The sequence below is a fragment of the Mustela nivalis genome (genome assembly GCF_964662115.1).
Source record: "Mustela nivalis genome assembly, chromosome: 15".
In the NCBI taxonomy this organism is placed as follows: domain Eukaryota; kingdom Metazoa; phylum Chordata; class Mammalia; order Carnivora; family Mustelidae; genus Mustela; species Mustela nivalis.
Window position 1 is genome coordinate 33,559,992 of NC_139034.1, and position 20,455 is coordinate 33,580,446.

Here is a 20,455-nt window from a genome sequence, read left to right on the forward strand (position 1 = left end):
GGACGTCTGGGTGGCTCAGTCAGTTAAGCGTCTGCCTTTAGCTCAAGTTATGATCCCAAGGTCCTAGGATCGAGTCCCACATCAGGCTCCCTGCTCAGCAGGAGGCCTGCTTCTCCCTCTACCCCTCCTCCACTCATGCATGCAAGTACTCTCTCTCCCTCTCTCTGACAAATAAAAAATTTTTTTTAAAAAAGGTAACAAGTGTTGGCAAAGACGTGGAGAAAAGAGAACCCTGGTGCTCTACTGGCAGAACTGTAAACTGATGCAGCCACTCTGGAAAACAGTATGGAGGATCTTCAAAAAATTAAAAATAGAACTACCATATGATCCAACAACTCCATGTCTGGGAATATATCCAAAGGAAATGAAAACACTAACTCAAAGGATATCTGCACCTTTACGTTCACTGCAGCATTACTCACGATAGCTAAGACATGAAAACAACCTATGTGTCCACCAATGAATGAATGGATAAAGAAGTTACGGTGTATGCAGGCAGTGGAATATTATTTGGCCATTAAAAAAAAAAAAAACACAAGGAAATCCTACCATGTCCAAAAACATGGTGAGACCCTAAAGATGTTATGCTAAATAACATAAGTCAGAGAAAAACAAATACTGTATGAGTTCACTTATATGTGAATCTAAAAACAAACAAACAAAAAACAAACAAACTTCCAGTTACAAAATAAACACCAGGAATGTAATACACACAATGACTATAGTTAACAAAAAACACCGTATACAGATAGGAAAGTTGTTCAGAAAGAACAACTTGTTCTTTCTTGTCACAAAAAGAAATTTCCTTTCTTTGGATTGTTATCTATATAAGATGATGGGTGTTAACTAAAGCTATTGTGGTAATCATTTTATAATGTATGTAAATCAAATCATCACGCTCTATGCCTTAAACTTACTGACATATGTCAATTATTTCTCAATAAAACTAGAAAAAGACTTCACTGCAAAAACTAAAATGTGCCTTACCTTTTGATACTAAAGTAAATACTAAAGTATTTACTGATGAAATGTTTAGAATTTGCTCCAAAATAATTAATGGTGTGGAAGGGAGTAATGGAGCTCTAAGTGAAGTAAGACTGGCCACGAGGAAGCTGGTGTAATAATATGCAAGAGTCATTATATAGTTCCCTCTACCTTTCGCTTATATTTGAAACTCCCATTAAAAAAGTTCTAGGTTCTAGGGTGCCTGGGTAACTAGGTGGTTAAGTGTCTGACTCTTGATGTGAGCCCATCTTGATCTTGATTCAAGCCCCATGTTGAGCTCCACACTGGGCATGGAGCCCACTTAAAAAGAAAAAAAGGTTCTAGGTTCTAATTCTGGTTTAGTACTAATACCCTCAGCATTATTTAAACTCTGTCCAGCACTAAAAGAAAATAAAGATTCGTATATAACTGAATCAGTGAGCTAAATGATCAGTGAGGTAACTCTAGCTCTACAAACTGGACATCAGTACTGCAGAATTTTGAGGACATGGCCCGCACGGTTTTTATGAGACAGGATGACACATGGCTCTATGACAATCAACTATGGTGGCTCCTATGTTATCAAGACCCTCTTCTGTGCCATTTATTTTAAAAAACAGAAATCACAGGGAGCACAAATTCAATTTAAAAACTGAGAACACAGGACACCTGGGTGGCTCAGTCAGTTAAGTGTCCGTCTCTGGATTTCGGCTCAGGTTGTGACCTCAGAGTCGTGGGATTAAGCCTGATGTCATGCTCTATGATCAGGTGGGAGTCTGCTTGAGATTCTCCCTTTCCCTCTCCCTCTGCCCTTTTGCCCCATGCTCATGCACGAGCACACACTCTCTCTCTCTCTCAAGTAAATAAATAAATCTTAAAACAAAAACAAACAAACAAAAACCTGAGAACACCTATTTCCTACAAAAGGGGAGGGAAATGAATTATAAAATACAACTTGAAGGAAAAAGAACCTAACAGATTATGTTGTTCAATTTTTTAAAATTTTATTTCCTGTGACTTTATGGCAAGTTTATCTTGTTTTTACATCTTGAATGAGAATTAAAAAGAAAAATCCTATTTCTACTAGTACGAAACATCCAAAAAGTATATGGGAGAGATCAAGATCAAATAAGAGAACCCTACCTCCATCATCACCAACTTATCAGGATATGCCAGATCTCCAGGAGCAGGTTTGTACCCCGTGATGTCTGTCTGAATGTAGATGTGGGTTCTGTATACAAGGCGCTCTTGTACATCTTCTAACATCTGCTTTACTCCAGCTGCAAATGCTCCCAGTTGTTCAGCTGATAAAAAAAGTATAATCATCCATTCTTTTATATTTAGAAAAATATTTTCTTTAAACAAGCAAAAATATTACTCAAGTGTCCAGCAGTAGTAGGAAGCATTTTTCCCTCTGGGACTGTGGTTGCATTCTATTTCAGTATGACTCAACGACCTCAGAAAAACTTAATTAAATGTCTTTCAATTTCCTCAAATTTAAAATTGGGAAAGAAATTTGCCCTTATACCTTTTTTCTGACACTTTGTGATATTATTTTTATTATTAACATGAATAATAAAGTCTGAATTTTAAAGTGTTTCGTGCTTGTTAAAAGTTATTTCATTCAGCTTCAGACCAATCCTAAGAGACAGCTAGGGCAGCTTATTTGTTGGGTTATTATCCCAATTTTACAAATAAATGGAGTCCCACAAATACAAAATGACTTATTAAGGTTTCCATAAAGAAATATGAGTAAAAAATTAAAACAAAGTATAAGTTCATATAGAATTTCTGCATTCCTAAGATGCCATCAGTGTTAAGACAAACCATTAATTCTGTAACAACTTTCCAAGGGCTGGGGAGTTGGAGATATGATATAAAAACATAAATATTCAAATTAATTTAATTCAGAGGCATTAATATGTAAGAAAATGCACATCTTAGAATAACTAAATGCAGCAGAATAAGAAACTCTGGAAGCATAACAAACCTAGTGTCTCCTAAAGAAAGTCAAAGTAAGAACAATAATTTCTGCCAGTAAAGTAATTACTTGAAGGGTTTTTTTTAAAGTTACTTAAGTCATGGGGCGCCTGGGTGACTCAGTGGGTTAAGCCACTGCCTTCGGCTCAGGTCATGATCTCAGGGTCCTGGCATCGAGCCCCACATCGGGCTCTCTGCTCAGCAGGGAGCCTGCTTCCTCCTCTCTCTGCCTGCCTCTCTGCCTACTTGTGATCTCTCTCTGTCAAATAAATAAATAAAATCTTAAGGAAAAAAAAAAACTTAAAAAAAATAAATAAAGTTACTTAAGTCATGTTTTCTATGACAACAGAAACAAATATTAAAGAATGTATCAGATGGTTAGAGTTTTCCAGAGAATTCATTTTATTTGTAATTTCAAAAAAGATAAGTCATTATTATATATGTACACTAAAATAATTCTTGTTTTTAAATTAAAAGTATGCAATATAGCCAATGACTTCAGGTATTTTGGTAAGAATGTATTAAAAATGTCTAGCTCAAAACTGACAGTTCTCTCTGACAGATGACAGAAAGAAAAGTGAACTATAATTTTATTAGCAATTTTGCCCAGATCTTAAAATTCTTTTCCCATTTAATTTGAACCTAGTCAAAAAATAAGGTGTATCTTGATTTTAAAAGGCTATAAAAGGCTATAAAAATAATAAATTTATATCGGTGAATGGGGTAAAGAATAGAGGGTTTTGAAATTCATTGAGCCACAGATATAATTTTTAAAACTTTTGAAATTATCATTTCTAATTATTATTTACCATTGTTCTGTACATGATCTTCAAGCACCTCATTTTTAAGAATCCCACAAAGTTCTGACAGAGTTTCTAAATGAATAACATGAATGATCAATGGCCTGAAGACATCATACAATGACACACACAGTTTCTCCAAAAGTTCACTAAAATGAAAGAATAAAACATGGTTATAAGTAGTAATCTTCATGATTTTTCTAATGGTTTAAAAGGCATCATTGATTTCTTCTAGCCAATAAAAATAAAAATCTACTGGAAAATCATGCATGGGAACACTATTTAATGAGGAATCAAAGGGTGAAAATAATATTGTAGATCTTTCTTTACTTTAAAAGCGCAAAATCCATAAGCAGTCTTCAGCAGCCACTCCAAAGCAGCTGCCGTGGCCAAATATCAATTTATGTCAATTTATTACAACTTTACTTATTTCAGCCATATTTTATATATGTCCTTTAAAACATGGTAACAAATATTTTGGTTGATATAATTATCCTTTAAATATTCTACATCATTTGTGAATCAAATGTAACATTGTCCCTAGGAAAGATGAACTGAAAATTCTTTAATACTTGGACTTAGATAAAACTCAAAGTACTTGGACATACAAGTATTTTTGACAATTTTAAACATTTGAAAAGAAAGACTTAAGTTGTCTATATTCTTCATACTGTCCATAGTACTCTTCTATACATAGCATTTCACCAAAAGTGATCAATCTAATCAAAACTATAAGATACATTTGACTCTTCTTCATTATAAAAGTTATAATCTTAGAATCTTTCTAAGAGTCAAAATCACCAACATGAAGAAATCAAAAGTGACTAACACAGGAGCTGAAAAGACACTTTGAGAAAAATAAGGAAAACATATTAAATATTGTCTGTATTTTTAAATGTCTTTCACTAATTAGAACAATTTTTTAACTATAAGGAATTAGAATACTAGGTGGAGATAAAGGGATATACATTGACAAGACTTAGTTTCCAATATAGGCTTCTTAATGTCATACCACATTGTCTCCATAGATATATTATAAATAATATAAAAGCATGTTGGCCTTTAAATTGCACATTTATTTTAAAATAATCACTTTCCATCCAATAATATTCTGTTCACACACTCATAAAAGTTAAAACACTTTACAGTTAATTTTAAAATACTCCTATAATATAATAAGCCACAATGATCATTAGCATATTAAATCTTAAAAACAAGAGTTTGTGTACCACCTACTCTAATTTTGATGTTGGCTTTGTGAAAAATTCATTGTAAAGTTGGTGCTCATCCTGGCATACATGGACCATAAAGGCACAGCCACTACGAATCTGCAGGAAATAAACACACATTACCTACAGTTAAAGACACACAATGATTCCAGCATTTATGAATAAAACAAATACTCTATTTGCACTAAGATTATGCACATATATTCATAAAACAACCCACTGAAAAACAGAAATTGCTTGGTTTACAATGGTTTATGGCAAAATGTGAATATGGCTCATTTTTATTTTCTTCTTTTATTTTCTAAACTTTTGACAGTGAAAATACTCTTCTAGTTTAAGAGGGGTATTTAATAAAACAATCTTTATGTATTGTTCTATAGTATGAATTAAAATTGCTAAACAAAAAAAGCACTTCTTCAGCAAAAGCTAAATTAAATCATCAGTATAAATCCACAAACTCTGAAACTACATCTTTCAAGGAGTAATACTTGTTCATGAATCTTCATTCTTCAAAAACAAGATAAAAATGAGATTATTTTGATAAGCTGAATATTAATTACTTGATTCCTCATAACTGAAAGAAATATTCTCTAAAAGCTTGTTGATATGGGATCCAAACTTATCTACCCAAATACAGCTTCAAAGACCAAAATATTTTAGAAGAAGGTTTAACATCAATCAAAACTAGCTGAAGCTTACCAAAGCACAATGATCTCTATTATTCTGGCTTGTTAACTCTGTTACAGTACAAGTGATGCTAGGGCCCAAAAGGAGCTCCCGCTGGTCAAGGTAACACTGATGGATGTCATTTAGCAGTTGTTGGTATCTGATGAAAAGCGAATGAGATTAGAGTATAAATTTCTCATTTCAGATATGGAAATTAAATCTGATCTTAAATTCCAGAAAAGATTTCAAAACCTCTAAAGTGATAAGGTCACCCCTCATTTGCCCACATTAAATACTAGAAATATTTATGTATAAAAAGAAAAAACAAACCATAATGAAGTATGGTTCAAAAGCTGTTAATTTTTATTCTTTTAAAGAAAGATTTATCTCCCAAGAGTACAGAAAGATATTACAACGTTAAAATTAAAAGAAAATACTGCTATGGGAAAAAAAGATGCCTTGCAAACTCAAAGTCAGGTCTACAAACTTTTCCCAAAATAAGTTATGTGCTACAAGAAAAAGCCTGCATAGTATGAAAGGTAATTGCTCAGAAAATACCAGGACCACATCAAGAAGAAGGTAGTTTGAAGAACTTCTAGGTACTCACTCAGGTATTTTTTCAGATCGCTGTTCTATTTGTTCGATAAGAGTCTGCAAAAGTATATTAAAATATATCTGTTTTAGTTATACTTTTAATTACTTCCTGATTTTAATTAATACAGGCTAATGTTAGAAAACCTGTAAATACAGGGGCGCCTGGGTGGCTCAGTGGGTTAAAGCCTCTGCTTTCAGCTCAGGTCATGATCCCAGGGTCCTAGGATCGAGCCCTGCATTGGGCTCTCCGCTCAGTGGGGAGCCTACTTCCTCCTCTCTCTGCCTGCCTCTCTGCCTACTTGTGATCTCTGTCAAATAAATAAATAAAATCTTTTCTTTTTAAAGTCACCTGTAATACCATAAAATAACCACAACTAATATTTTAGAATATTCTTTCAGTTACTATATTTAAAAACAAACAAAAAAACCTGGAATTATACATTCAACATGATTATCTGCTTTCAAAAAATTATATTCCAAAACATCATTCTACTCAACATCAGATGAAAACATATGGAAAGCCTTATTAGCACAGTGTCTGGCACCTAGTAAACACTTGATGACTTATTATTATTATTATTATTATTGTTGTTACTTAAAACATTATTTTAAATGGCTACATAATATACCCTTGGACAAATGTACCATAAGTCAAATATTGTGTTAGACATCTAGACTGTTTCCTGAGAAGAAAAGTCCAGTGGTTATGAGCTCTGGGCGTGGAGTGAAACTAGAGGGTATGGGTATCAGCTCCCCAGGAGCTGTCTGAGCTCAAGAGAGTGGGCTCACTTCTCTGAGTTTCCACTTTGTACCATATAGCAGGTATAATAACAGTACCTACTTCCCAGCTGGGGATCCCCAACAAAAGAGATTAATACTTATAGGTGCTTTTGCTCCATTCTCCTAAAATGTTTTTTGAAAAAGGAATTGATTTACCTCCCTGTCAGTAGTACTGTCTCCCTCACCAAAACCTCAAAAGGACTGACTGCTACAACTTAATCTGCCATTGTCTTGACCAAAAAAAAAGGTGGGGGGGGCATCTAACCTTAAACTGAACATTTTCTCCACTGAGGCTACAGAGGCACTCATATTTAATGAACCATTTGCATTTTCTTTGCAAAATCTGGTCATTTATATATCAGATATTCATCTTTCTTACTGAGCTAGAAGTACTCTTAGTACATTAAAAAATATTAACCTTCTCACTTATCTATTGCAAACATCCTACTTTCTGCTTTTCTTTGGCTGTCTAAAATTCAGAAAATGTAATTTTTATATCCTGAACCTTTTACTCTGTAATTTTTTCCCAGTAATTTCTGCTAGAGGTTTTTTTTTTTCCCCCTGCTAATTTTTACATTTAACTCTTTAGTTCACTTAGAGTGTATTTTGGTAATGCTATAAAGTTTATAGAGTTTACTTTTTCCCCCAAATACTCAGCAAGTCTTCTCAATATTATGTAGAAAACTCTAACCCTTCCTCTTTAAGACTGATTTTTTTTATATCAAGTTGTAGAATTTCTCACCCCAATGATCCATCAATGAATTCTTGAATCAGTATCAATGTATTTTTCAAATTTACTTGTATAATTAGTCTTGCTTATTTAGTATACCAGATAAATTTTCGCATCATCCAGAAAGAAATTACACTGGATTTCTGTTAAGATTATATTTGATGATGAATTATATTAGGAGGAACTGACATTTAAAAAATTAAGTCTTGGGATGCCTGGGTGGTTCAGTCAGCTAAGTCTCTGCCTTCAGCTCAGGTCATGATCCCAGGGTCCTGGGATTGAGCCCCGCATTGGGCTCCTTGATCAGGGAGGAGCCAGCTTCTCCCTCTGTCTGCGGTTCCCCCTCCTTGCCCTGCTCTCACTTGCTCTGACAAATAAACAAATAAAACCTTAAAAAAAAAATAAAAAATTAAGTCTCCTTGATCAGGAAAAAGAGAAGCTTATCATTTATTCAATCTCTTAAAACTTTCTGTCTAGTTTTGTCATTTTCTTCATCCTTGTATTTCCAGTAGAGTTATTTCTAGGTAAGTATTTCATGCTGTCACTAATATAAATAGGACTCCACTGCATGTATTCATTGACTACCATTGATAAATGGCATGTAGGAAAGGGGCTGATCATTATATAATTAACTTTATATTTATCTACCACACTGAGCTATATCACACTTACCTATACCACTTCTTTTCTAATCAAATTTTTACCACTGGTATTTGACTACTAAGCAAAAACAACAATCAGGCACAAGCTAAACCTTATACCATCAATGAACCACTATTCTCCTGTATCTTCTATAAATAAGACCAAGTGTCTCTTATTTCAAAAAACAAAAAACTGAGGGAGGAGTTAAGATGTCAAGATGTTAAGGAGTAGGGAGATCCTAAGCTTGTCTCAACCCTCAAACACAGCTTAATAGTCAAGTCATTCTGAACACCCAAGAAATCAACTGGAGGTCTGAGAGAACAAACAATACGAATCTACAAGAAGAAAAGCAACCTCCTCTTGAAGGACAGGAGATGCAGAGAGTTGACTTGGGGAAGATATAGCTGTTGGTAAAGAGGAGGGAGACTGTTTACCGTGCCTACTGCAAAGTATTAGAAGCAGCACAGCACAATCTGAACTGTTAGAAGTTCTCTACCATGGGGGACGTGCCTGGCTTCAAGAAGCTCAGGTGGCAAAGTGGGCAGAATCCCAGCAGTGACATCTGGGTCTGAAGATCGCCTGGGTCACAAGAAGAAGGGTGGCACCACTGTTTCCAGGAATAGGAGCAAGAGCAGTGGGTCTTGGTATCCGCTTTCTACTCTGTTTTGCCATAAACTGTGAGCAACTATGCAGTCATGTGACCACTTTCCTGGGACCTGCCAGCAAATGAAAAAAGCAGGGCAAGATCCTCCCCAGGAGAACAGCACAGGTATACACCAGGGGAGTTCCTAAAATTTTAGAGTTTTGAAACTAAGCCGCACCCCTGAGATAAAAAAGCTCAGACACAGGCATGGTGAACACAGGGTTCAGTGGGAAACCAAAACAAAGAGTGGTGACTGACTGCTCTTCTGTGAGGGCTCACTGAAGAATAAGAGCACAGACTTTCAGCCAAGACCCAGGCACCACTGTATTCATCCTTTCCATCAGTGCCTTCAGGGAGCAAAACCGCATACCTAGAGGAGGCTGGAGCGGCATACACCAAGCCTCCTGCACCCTGGACGCACATTTCCTTTAAAACAAGTCCACTTGAGAAGCAGGGCAGGAGGCCCTGGCCCACTACCCCCAGATGACAAGCACAAACTCACTGCCCAAGTTTACCGATCACAGAGGACTGCAAAGCTTCAGCTCTTGAGAGAAATAGAATCTCTCTTCTTTTTTCACTTTTATTCTTTATTTATTTATTTTTCAATTATTTTCTTTTTCAAGTCCTTATCTTTTATTGTTAATTTTTAAATTTTTATTTATACATATATTTCTAATTTTTTGTTTATTTTCACTTTCTTTATTCTTTTCTTTTGGGACATAGATTCTTTTACAAACAGACCAAAACACACACAGGATCTAGTTTATTTCTTTTTTTGGTTTTTTTCTTTGTTTGGGTTTTTGCTTTTTTTTTTTCTTTCTTCTTTTCTTTTCCAGACAAAATGACAAGATGGAGAAATCGACCCCAAAAGAAAGAATAGGAAATAGAACTCAAGGCCAAGGATTTAATCAACACAGATATAAGTAAGATGTTTGAACTATAATTTAAAACTACGATTATAAGGGGCGCCTGGGTGGCTCAGTGGTTAAGCCGCTGCCTTCGGCTCAGGTCATGATCCCGGGGTCCTGGGATCGAGCCCCGCATCGGGCTCTCTGCTCGGCAGGAAGCCTGCTTCCTCCTCTCTCTCTCTGCCTGCCTCTCTGCCTACTTACGATCTCTGTCTGTCAAATAAATAAATAAAATCTTTAAAAAAAAAAAAAAAAAAAAAAAAAAAAAAACTACGATTATAAGAATATAGCTGCCCTTGAAAAAAGCATAGAAGACACCAGAGAATCCCTTCCTGCAGAAATAAATGAACTAAAAGCTAGTCAGACCAAAATTAAAATTAAAAGATAAAAACAAAGATGGACGAATCAGAGGAGTGACTCAGTGATAGAAAAGAAAAAATTATGAAAAATAATGAAGCTAAAAAGAAGAAGGAAAGAAAGGCAGACTGAGGAAATTCAGCAACTTATTAAAACATATTAACATTCATATCCTAGGAGTCCCAGAAGACAAAGCGAGAGAAAAAAGAGGAGGCTGTTTATTCAAACAAATTATAGCTGAAAATTTCCCTAATCTGGGGAAGGACACAGACATCAAAATCTAAGCAGCACAGAAAACTCCCATTAAATTCAACAAAAGCTGGCCATTGCCAATGTATATTATAGTCAAATTCACAAAATACACAGACAAGGAAAGAATCCTGAAAGCAGCAACAGCAAAAAAGTCCTTAACCTACAAGGGAGGACAGCTCAAATTCATAGCAGGTCTGTCCACAGACACTTAGCAGACCAGACGAGTTGCAGAAAATATTCAATGTGTTAAAATAAGAAAAATATGCAGCCAAGAATTCTTTATCCAACAAGTCTGTCATTCACAATAGGAGACATAAAGGGTGTCCCAGGCAAACAAAAACTAAAGCAGTTCATAACCAATAAATCAGCCCTGCAAGAATGTTTAAGGGATTCTTTGAGTGGAGGAAAAGAAGACCAAAAGCAACAAACTCTATAAAGGACCAGAGAACATCACCAGAAACACCAACTCTACAAGTAACACAATGACATTAAATTCAAATCTTTCAATAATTACTCAGTGGCTCAGTCAGTTGAGTGTTTGCCTTGGGCTCGGGTCATGATCTCCAGGACCTAGGATCAAGCCCCACATCAGGCTTCCTGCTTAGCAGGAAGTCTGCCTCTCTCTCTTGCTCTCTCTCTCTCTATGCCCCTCCCTACTGGTTATTCTCTCTCTCTCAAATAAATAAAATCTTTAAAAATAAATAAAAAATTAAAAATGGTCACTCTGAATGTAAATGGACTAAATGCTCCAATCAAAAGACACAGGGCATCAGAATGGGTAAAAAAAAAATAACCATGAGGAAGTGGTGATGCAACATGGGGGCTTAAGTGGGTAGGAGAAGAATCAATGAAACAAGATGGGATTGGGAGGGAGACAAACCATAAGTGACTCTTAATCTCACAAAACAAACTGAGGGTTGCTGGGGGGAGGGGGGTTGGGAGAAGGTGGGGGTGGGGTTATGGACATTGGGGAGGGTATGTGCTTTGGTGAGTGCTGTGAAGTGTGTAAACCTGGCGATTCACAGACCTGTACCCCTGGGGATAAAAATACATGTTTATAAAAAATAAAAATTAAAAAAAAAATAAATAACCAAGACCTATCTATATGCTGTCTCCAAGAGACTCATTTTAGACCTAAAGACACCTGCAGTTTGAAAGCAGGGGGATAGAGAACCTTCTATCATGCTAATGGACATCAAAAGAAAGCCAGAGTAGCCATACTTATATCAAACAAACTAGATTTTACAATAAAAACTATGATGAGAGATGAAGAAGGGTGTTATATCATAATTAAAAGGTCTATCCATTGAGAAGATCTACCAACTGTAAACATTTATGCCCCCAACTTGGAAGCACCCAAATATATGAATCAATTAATGATAAATATAAAGAAACTCTTTGATAATAATATAATAAAAGTAGGGAACTTAACACCCCACTTACAGAATTGGACTAATCATCTAAGCAGAAAATCAACAAGGAAACAAAGGCTTTGAATGACATACTGGACAGATGGACTTAACAGACAGTTTCAGAACACTTCATCCTAAAGCAGCAGAGTACACATTCTTTTCAAGTACGCATGGAACATTCTCCAGAACAGATCGCATACTCAGTCACAAATCAGCCCTCAACAAGTACAAAAAGACTTGAGATCATACCATGCATATTTTCAGACCACAAAGCTATGAAACATGAAGTAAACCACAAGGAAAAATTTAGAAAGACTTCAAACACATGGAGGTTAAAGAACATCCTACTAAAGAATGAATGCGTTACCCAGAAAATTAAAATGCACATAGAAGCAAATGAAAATGAAAACACAACAATCCAAAAACCTTTGGGAAGCAGCAAAGGCAGTCCTAACAGGGAAGTACAATGCAATACAGGCCTATCTCAAGAAGTAAGAGAAGCCTCAAAAAAAAAAAAAAAAGAAGTAAGATTAGTCTCAAATACACAACCTAATCTTACACCCAAAGGAGCTAGAAAAGAACAGCAAATAAAGCCTAATGCCAGCAGAAGAAGGATAAGGAGACTGGAGCAGAAATAAATAATTCAATAGAAACAAACAAACAAAACAGCAGAATGAATGAACAAAATTAAGAGCTGGTTCCTAATTAAGAAAACTGATAAATCCCTAGCCAGACTTATCAAAAAAAGAAGAAAAAAGAAAAAAAAAGACAGAAATAAACCAAACAGATAAAATCATGAATGAAAGAGATTACAACCAACACCACATAAATACAAACAATTATGAGAATACTATGAAAAAGTATCTTTCCAGGCAATAAGAAGAAATGGGTAAATTCCTGGAAACTTACAAACTAGTAAACTGAAACAGGAAGAAGTAGAAAATTAGAACAGACCCCTTAACCAGCAAAGAAATTGAATCTGTAATCAAAAATCTACCAATGGGGGTGCCTGGTTGGCTCAATGGGTTAAAGCCTCTGCCTTCAGCTCAGATCATGATCCCAGGGTCCTGGGATCAAGCCCCACATCAGGCTTCTGCTCAGCGGGGAGCCTGCTTCCCCCTCTCTCTCTGCCTGCCTCTCTGCCTACTTGTTCTGTCTGTCAAATAAATAAATAAATAATCTTTAAAAAAAAAATCGGGGCGCCTAGGTGGCTCAGTGGGTTAAAGCCTCTGCCTTTGGCTCAGGTCATGATCCCAGGGTCCTGGGATCAAGCCCCACATTGGGCTCTCTGCTCAGCAGGGAGCCTGCTTCCTCCTCTCTCTGCCTGCTTCTCTGCCCGCTTGTGATCTCCGTCTGTCAAATGAATAAATAAAATCTTTAAAAAAAAAAATATATATCTCCTAACGAACAGAAGTCCTGGGCCAAATGGCTTCCCAGGGGAATCCTATCAGGCATGTGAAGAAGAGCTAATATCTACCTATTCTTCTCAAACTGTTCCAAAAAATAGAAATGGAAGGAAAAGTTCCAAACTCATTCTACAAAGCCAGCATTAGTGTGATATTAAACCAGACAAATACCCAACTAAAAAGGAGAATATCCCTGATGATCCCAATATCCCTGATGAACACAGATGTAAAAAATTTCAGTAAATACTAGCAAATCAAATTCAACAGTACATTAAAAGAACTATTCACCAAAATTAAGTGGGATTTATTCCTGGGCTCCAGCAGTGGTTCAATATTCACAAATGAATCATTGTGAAATACCACATTAATGAAGCAAAGGATAAGAACCATATGATCCTGAAAAATATTTGACAAAACATAGCATCCTTTCCTGATAAAAACCTCAACAAGCAGGGATAGATGGAATATACCTCAACATCATAAAGACCACATATGAAAGACCCACGGCTAACATCATCCTCAATGGGGAACTGAGAGCCTTTCCCCCTATGATCAGGAACAAGACAACGATGTCCACTCTCACCATTACTATTTTACATAGTAAAGGAAGTCTTAGTCTCAGCAATCAGACAACAAAAAGAAATAAAAGGCATCCAAATCAGTAGGAAGAAGTCAAACTTTCACTATCTGCAGACAACATGATACCCTACATAGAAAGCCCAAAAGACCGCCAAAAAACTTCTAGGTATACATGAATTCAGCAAAGCTGCAGAATGTAAAATCAGTGTGCAAAAATCTGTTGCATTTTTATACACCAATAATGAAATGGCAGAAAAAGAAATCAAGGAATCAATCCAACTTGCAACTGTACCATAAACAGTAAGATACCTAGGAATAAACCTAAATAAAGAGGTAAAAGATCTGTACTTTGAAAACTATAGAACACTTACAAAAGACACTGAAGAGGACACAAAAAAATGGAAAAGCATTCCATTCTCATGGATTAGAAGAAAAAACATTGCTAAAATATCTTTACTACCCAAAGGAATCTACACATTTAATGCAATCGCTATCAAAATTCCAACATTTTTCACAGAGCTAGAACAAACAATCCTAAAATTTGTAAGAAATCACCAAAGACCCCAAATAGCCAAAGCAATTCTGAAAAACAAAACTGGAGGCATCACAATTCTGGATTTCAAGCTATACTACAATGCTGTAGTCATCAAGATAGTATGGGACTGGCACAAAAACAGACACATAGATCAATGGAACAGAATAGAGAACCCAGAACTGGGTCCATAACTATTATGGTCAACTAATCTTCAAAAAAGCAGGAAAGAATATCTATTGGATAAAAGACAGTCTCTACAACAACTGGTGCTAGGAAAACTGGACAGCAACATGCAGAAGAATGAAAATGGACCACTTTCTTACATCATACAGAAAAAATTCAAAATGGATGAAAGACCTAAATGTGAGACAGGAAACCATCAAAATCCTAGAGGAGAACACAGGCAGCAACCTCCCTGACCTCAGCCATAGTGACTTCCTACTAGATACATCTCTGGAGGCAAGGGATAAAAAACCAAAAATGAATTAATAGGACTTCATTAAGATAAAAAGCTCTGGGGGCACCTGGGTGGCTCAGTTGTCAAGTGTCTGGTTTCGGCTCAGGTCATGATCCCAGGGTCCTGGAATCAAGCCCCGCATCTGGCTCCTTGCTCAGTGGGGAGCCTGCTTCTCCCTCGCCTGTATTCCCTGCCTGTATTCCCTCTCTCGCCAACTCTCTCTCCGTCAAATAAATATAAAATAAAATCTTAAAAAAAAAAAAAAAAGATAAAAAGCTTCTGCACACACAAAAAAAACCAATAAACCAGATAAGAAATGGGCAGAAGACAGGAACAGACACTTTTCTAAAGACGACAGATGGCTAAGAGACACAAAGATGTAGAGAAAGAGGAACCTTCTTACACTGTTGGTGGGAATGCAAACTGGTACAGCCACTCGGGAGAATAGTACAGAGGTTCCTCAAAAAATTAAAAATAGAACTACCTTCCAATCCAGCAATTGGACTTTACCCAAAGGATACAAAAATACAGATTCAAAGGGATACATGCACCCTGATGTTTATAGCAGCATTATCAACGATAGCCAAACTATGAAAAAGAGCCCTAATGTCCACCGACTGATGAATGGATGAAAAAAATGTGGTATATACATACAATGGAGTACTATTCAGCCATCAAAAGAAATGAAATCTTGCCATTTACAATGACATGATTGGAGCTAGAGTGAAATAATGCCAAGCGAAGTCAGTCAGTCAGATAAAGACAAATACTGCATAATCTCACTCATATGTGGAATAGAAGAAAGAAAACAGATGCATATATGGGAAGGGGGAAAAGAAAAGAGAGAGAGAGGGAAACATAAGAGACTCTTAATGATAGAGAACAAATAGACAGCTGATGGGAGGGAGGTGGATGGGGAAAGAGCTAGGCAGGTGATGGGTATTAAAAAGGGCACTTATCACGAGCACTGTGTTGTATGTAAACTTTACTCCAGAAACCAACACTGCACTATATGTTAACTAACTAAAATTTAAATTAAAGAAAAAAAATCCTTCAACTGACTCTCAAGAGAAATAGCAAGAGAGTCGGAGGCAACAAAAGTAGACTACTCTTTTTAGTACCTTCACAATGAGTAGAAAAAAGATAAATGTGCCAGCTCCAGTCAACTGTATCTTGGATATCTTAAATGCGTAAATATTAACACATATACCTACTTTCTGCACCCTCCATTTCCAATCACTCAATCAAGATAAATATTTAGTGCATTCCTTTATGTACCAGGCACTGTGCTAAGGAGAATAAATAAGGCACATGTTCCCCGCCTCAAGAATACACTACCAACGCCTGATCAACCCCTATTTCCCATGGACTACTGAAAAATCTTCCTTGCTCATCAGACCTCCCTGTCTCAAAACTCTTTTCACCATAATCCATTCTTCACAGCGCATCATTAAATCAAAAGAAATGGTAAATCTGACCAAATCATTCTATTTAAAAAACTTCACTTATTGGAGCCCCACATCAAGCTCCGCACTCAGCAGGGAATCTGATGGACATTCTCTCCCCTTATGTCCCTCCCCCGCCGACTGCTCACTCTAACTAAATAAATCTTTAAAATAAATAAATAAATACAATAAAATACTTCACTAGTTGTTCACTTTTCCTGAATTAGCATGACATGTGATACCCCTTGTGAAATGATGCCTACAGTCTTTCCTGTCTTTTTTCCCAACTGGATGCTATTAATGTCTGTGTTTTGATCATAACAAGTTACAAGTTCTCTCAAAATACATGTCTACAACTGTCCCTATACATATTGTTCTCTCTGTATAAATCACCCTTATCAATCCCCTCAAGCCCACTATAAATCTGAGCTCTTTAAGCTCAAATATCACATCCATCTAGACGCCTTCCCTGAGCATCACAGAAGAGCTAGGTGTCTCCTGCTCCATGCCCTTAAGACATCATACTGTAGAAGGGCAATGCCTACCTTTCACAAGTGTTCATTTCTGGTATAAGCAAAGGGTCTAACATACAGTAGAACTTCAAAAGGGCTGGCTAAATAAACTTCATAGCAATATCCTATTTATGTCAATAGACTTACTCTGACTTTGGGAGCAGCAGCTCGAAATTTCACATAAAATAATGTGAAGGCATTGTCTGCACTAGGTATGGATGCAGGATCCTAAAGAGACATGGGGAAGGGGAAGGAAGGAAGATAATTAGCAAACAAATAATTATTCAGAAAATATGACATCAAACATTCCAAACAGCTACTGCTTGGCCTATATACCAACCAAAAGCCTAGAGAGAAAAATCTCAAGAATTACATATTAGTATTATTGCTACAAATGAGAAATACTTATGTGGAGCTGTCATCTCCTTCCTCTTCATCATTAAAATCTACCCGAGTTACATGATTTTTGGTAGTAAACAGACTTATTCAGACTCATGCTCAGTCACTTACTGACAGTAGGATATTGGTCAAATTACTGGACCTCTCTGAGATTCAGGGCATCCATTAAATGGTGATAATATATACTCATAAAGGGCAACTGGGTGGCTCAGGTGGTTAAGAGTCTGCTTTCACCTCAGGTCATAATCCCAGGGTCCTGGAATCAAGCCCCGCATCAGGCTCCCAGCTCAGTGGGGAGCCTGCTTCTACCTCTCCCACTCCCTCTGCTGTGCTCTGTCATATAAATAAATAAAATCTTTAAGTATGTGTGTGTGTGTGTGTGTGTGTGTGTATTCATAAAGGTTTTATGCAGCTCAACAGTAAAGTACTAGCTACTAGTACACAGTAGGTACTAGTACTGATTAGGTATTAATTTCCTAAACTTTTTAAAAATTTTACAAAATAGAAAAATTATATAGTCTGGCCTTCATATCAGCTAAGAGCAATGTGAACTATAAACTGCAACCCCAAAATCAGTAGCTTTGAACTGAGAGTTCAAGATTCCATGTTCTTTAGAAAATGAGCTTAAAAAATAGAATGCATAATCTTTATTTTTATTTTCTTATGAAAGAAATGTATTTAATGATCATCTTGGCCAGCTCTACTCTTAATTCTTTTTTTTTTTTTAAGATTTTATTTATTTGACAGAGAGAGAGATCACAAGTAGGCAGAGAGGCAGGCATATGGGGAAGGGGGAGCAGGCTCCCCGCTGAGCAGAGAGCCTGATGTAGGGCTTGATCCCAGGACCCTGAGATCATGATCTGAACCGAAGGCAGTGGTTTAACCCACCAAGCCACCCACACGCCCCTCTACTCTTAATTTTCTAACATACCACTCCCCTCAATTTCCACCTAGCTTGCTCCTTCCATCTGTAATTGACTAATTTGTTTGTTTCCTTCTTCACTGATTACTTCTCCTGAATGTTAAGCACCATGAACACAGGGACCTTGCTGGCTCCTCTCGCTACTGTATGGTTCCCAGTACAATGCCAAGCCTTGAGAAGTCACTCAATAAAAATATATTTGCTAAACACAGAAAATTAGCTATCATACATAAAGAAAAAAATTCAAAGTCTCCATGGTATGTAATCCCACCTCTAAGACAGAACCACTTTTTATCATTTTGGTGTATTTCCTTCCAATATTTTTATGAATTAGATAAGAAAATGTTTTAAGTGACAAATAGTTTAAATCTTCTTATTTATCATACAGTACTATTAAATATTCTTTGAAAATAAGATTCTGATGGACAGATATAATACAGCCATCTTTTCTATTATAAATAAAACTGAGAGATATTATTATTTAACAAAAGGTAAAAAAATGTTTTTAGAGTACTGAGTACTAATCTCACACTTAGATTATGAAAGATAAATGAATTAAAAAAGAAAAAGAAGAGAAAAAAACACTTCACCAGTTAACTCACCCTTTTTAATAACTGATTTGTGAGGTTTTGTAGTATGTTCACAGTGTATGTCTTCATAAGGTGCAAAGCTTTAGAAAGACATTGCTTAAACTTCAGCAAATATACAGGATAATCTTTAAAATTTGGCTGTAAGAGAAAGGGAAAGATTTACAAAGAGGAAACAAAAACAGATAAAGTAAACAATGAAAACAAACCCGTCCTTTATATGGTCTTATACAGATTGTAAGCTCAGGAAAGACAAGTACACACTGCCCCTTCCCTCATACCCACCCAACCAAAGTTCACTTTAAGCCATATGGCTTTTATAAAAGACCTAAAATAGTACCTGTTTTCACTAACCAAAAGAAATCCACAGAGGATTTTCACTTTTCTGAAATGTTAACTGCTTCTTCACTTTATGCCACTTTGGCTTACAAAAAGTTTCATAGGAACATTCTACTTTCATATAGTGGGGGAACCTAAACAGCTATAAATCCTTGGGGCACAGAAAGAGGCTGATTAAATGAAAGGGCCTGTTCCTTTATTTCCTCCCAAGTAACATTTTTTGTTTGTCAAAGAAGTACCTAAAACAATAGGAAGTCAACAGCCTGAAAATCACTCATCCTTTTAGGTGGGATAGAATAGTGTCAGCTAGGATCTCTTTCTACTCCAGGGATTGCCTCAGCAACTGAAGTACTTTTTTACATCACTACTGACAATGTCTAAGAATTTACTACAGTCTTTCTTCAAGTATACTACAGATATATTTTTCCCTTCAGAAGAAATAATTACTTTATAGCATAAGAAATGATATAATAGGGATATTAAGATTTCTTAAAAACATACAGAAACCCCATGACTTACATGTGATGAGATATATGTTATACAATCATCTAACTTGGCCAGCATAGGTATAAATCCTTCACTATTAACAGACAACGTAGGAGAATTCAATTTCTTTAAGGAAAGAAAAAAAACTTAATTCACAAAAAATATACAGGCAAAAGTTGAAAATTATGTATTAGAATTAGCCTATTTCTCATTAGGCTATAACACAGTTATACTAGTATCTTTACATTTTAAGAATCACCAAAATATCCTCAAATATAGCCCATGTGAATTAATAATGAAAGGACAAAAAAAAAATACTGATTTAATTCAGTTTATTCCTAATTAGCTTTAAGAGGGCTCTTCATAAATTAACAAGTATTTATATTACCCCACTGTACAACATTATACTAAAATAACACATCAACTACCTAGATTTCCCATTTTCTAGTACTTCATAATATATACAAATTTTGTACTTTCAAACACTGGTGATTTTCTCAAGGTTAAAGGATTAACTAGCAGTCATACCATATTTAGCAGTCATATTACAAAAGTAAAACATATATAAGTAGAATATAAGTAAACACATATAAAAATATATGCAAGTAATAATAATGTAAGTACAAATATAATAATGTAAGTACAAATATATATAACATAAGTGTAATATATATACTTATATATATGTTATATACTTAATATATAAAATTACACATTAGAATATATAAAACTACATACATCTTTAATATAATTATACAAAAATATAAATAATTTATATTAAAATATTTTTAAAAAGTCAATTATTTCTTAT

At 35.7% G+C, this 20,455-nt stretch overlaps 1 protein-coding gene across 3 annotated transcripts in view; it reads right to left on the reverse strand.

Moving 5' to 3' along the window:
- Window positions 1-20,455, reverse strand: part of COG3 (component of oligomeric golgi complex 3) — a 73,239-nt gene that overhangs the window by 36,025 nt on the left and 16,759 nt on the right. For all 3 annotated transcript variants that reach the window (XM_082700642.1, XM_082700643.1, XM_082700644.1), the window contains 8 exons: window positions 19,678-19,770; window positions 18,835-18,960; window positions 17,059-17,139; window positions 6,267-6,310; window positions 5,693-5,819; window positions 5,001-5,092; window positions 3,774-3,913; window positions 2,128-2,288 (listed from right to left, as the gene is read on the reverse strand). In XM_082700642.1, coding sequence (XP_082556768.1) covers window positions 2,128-2,288; window positions 3,774-3,913; window positions 5,001-5,092; window positions 5,693-5,819; window positions 6,267-6,310; window positions 17,059-17,139; window positions 18,835-18,960; window positions 19,678-19,770 — 864 coding nt within the window. The remainder of the gene's footprint in view (window positions 1-2,127; window positions 2,289-3,773; window positions 3,914-5,000; window positions 5,093-5,692; window positions 5,820-6,266; window positions 6,311-17,058; window positions 17,140-18,834; window positions 18,961-19,677; window positions 19,771-20,455) is intronic.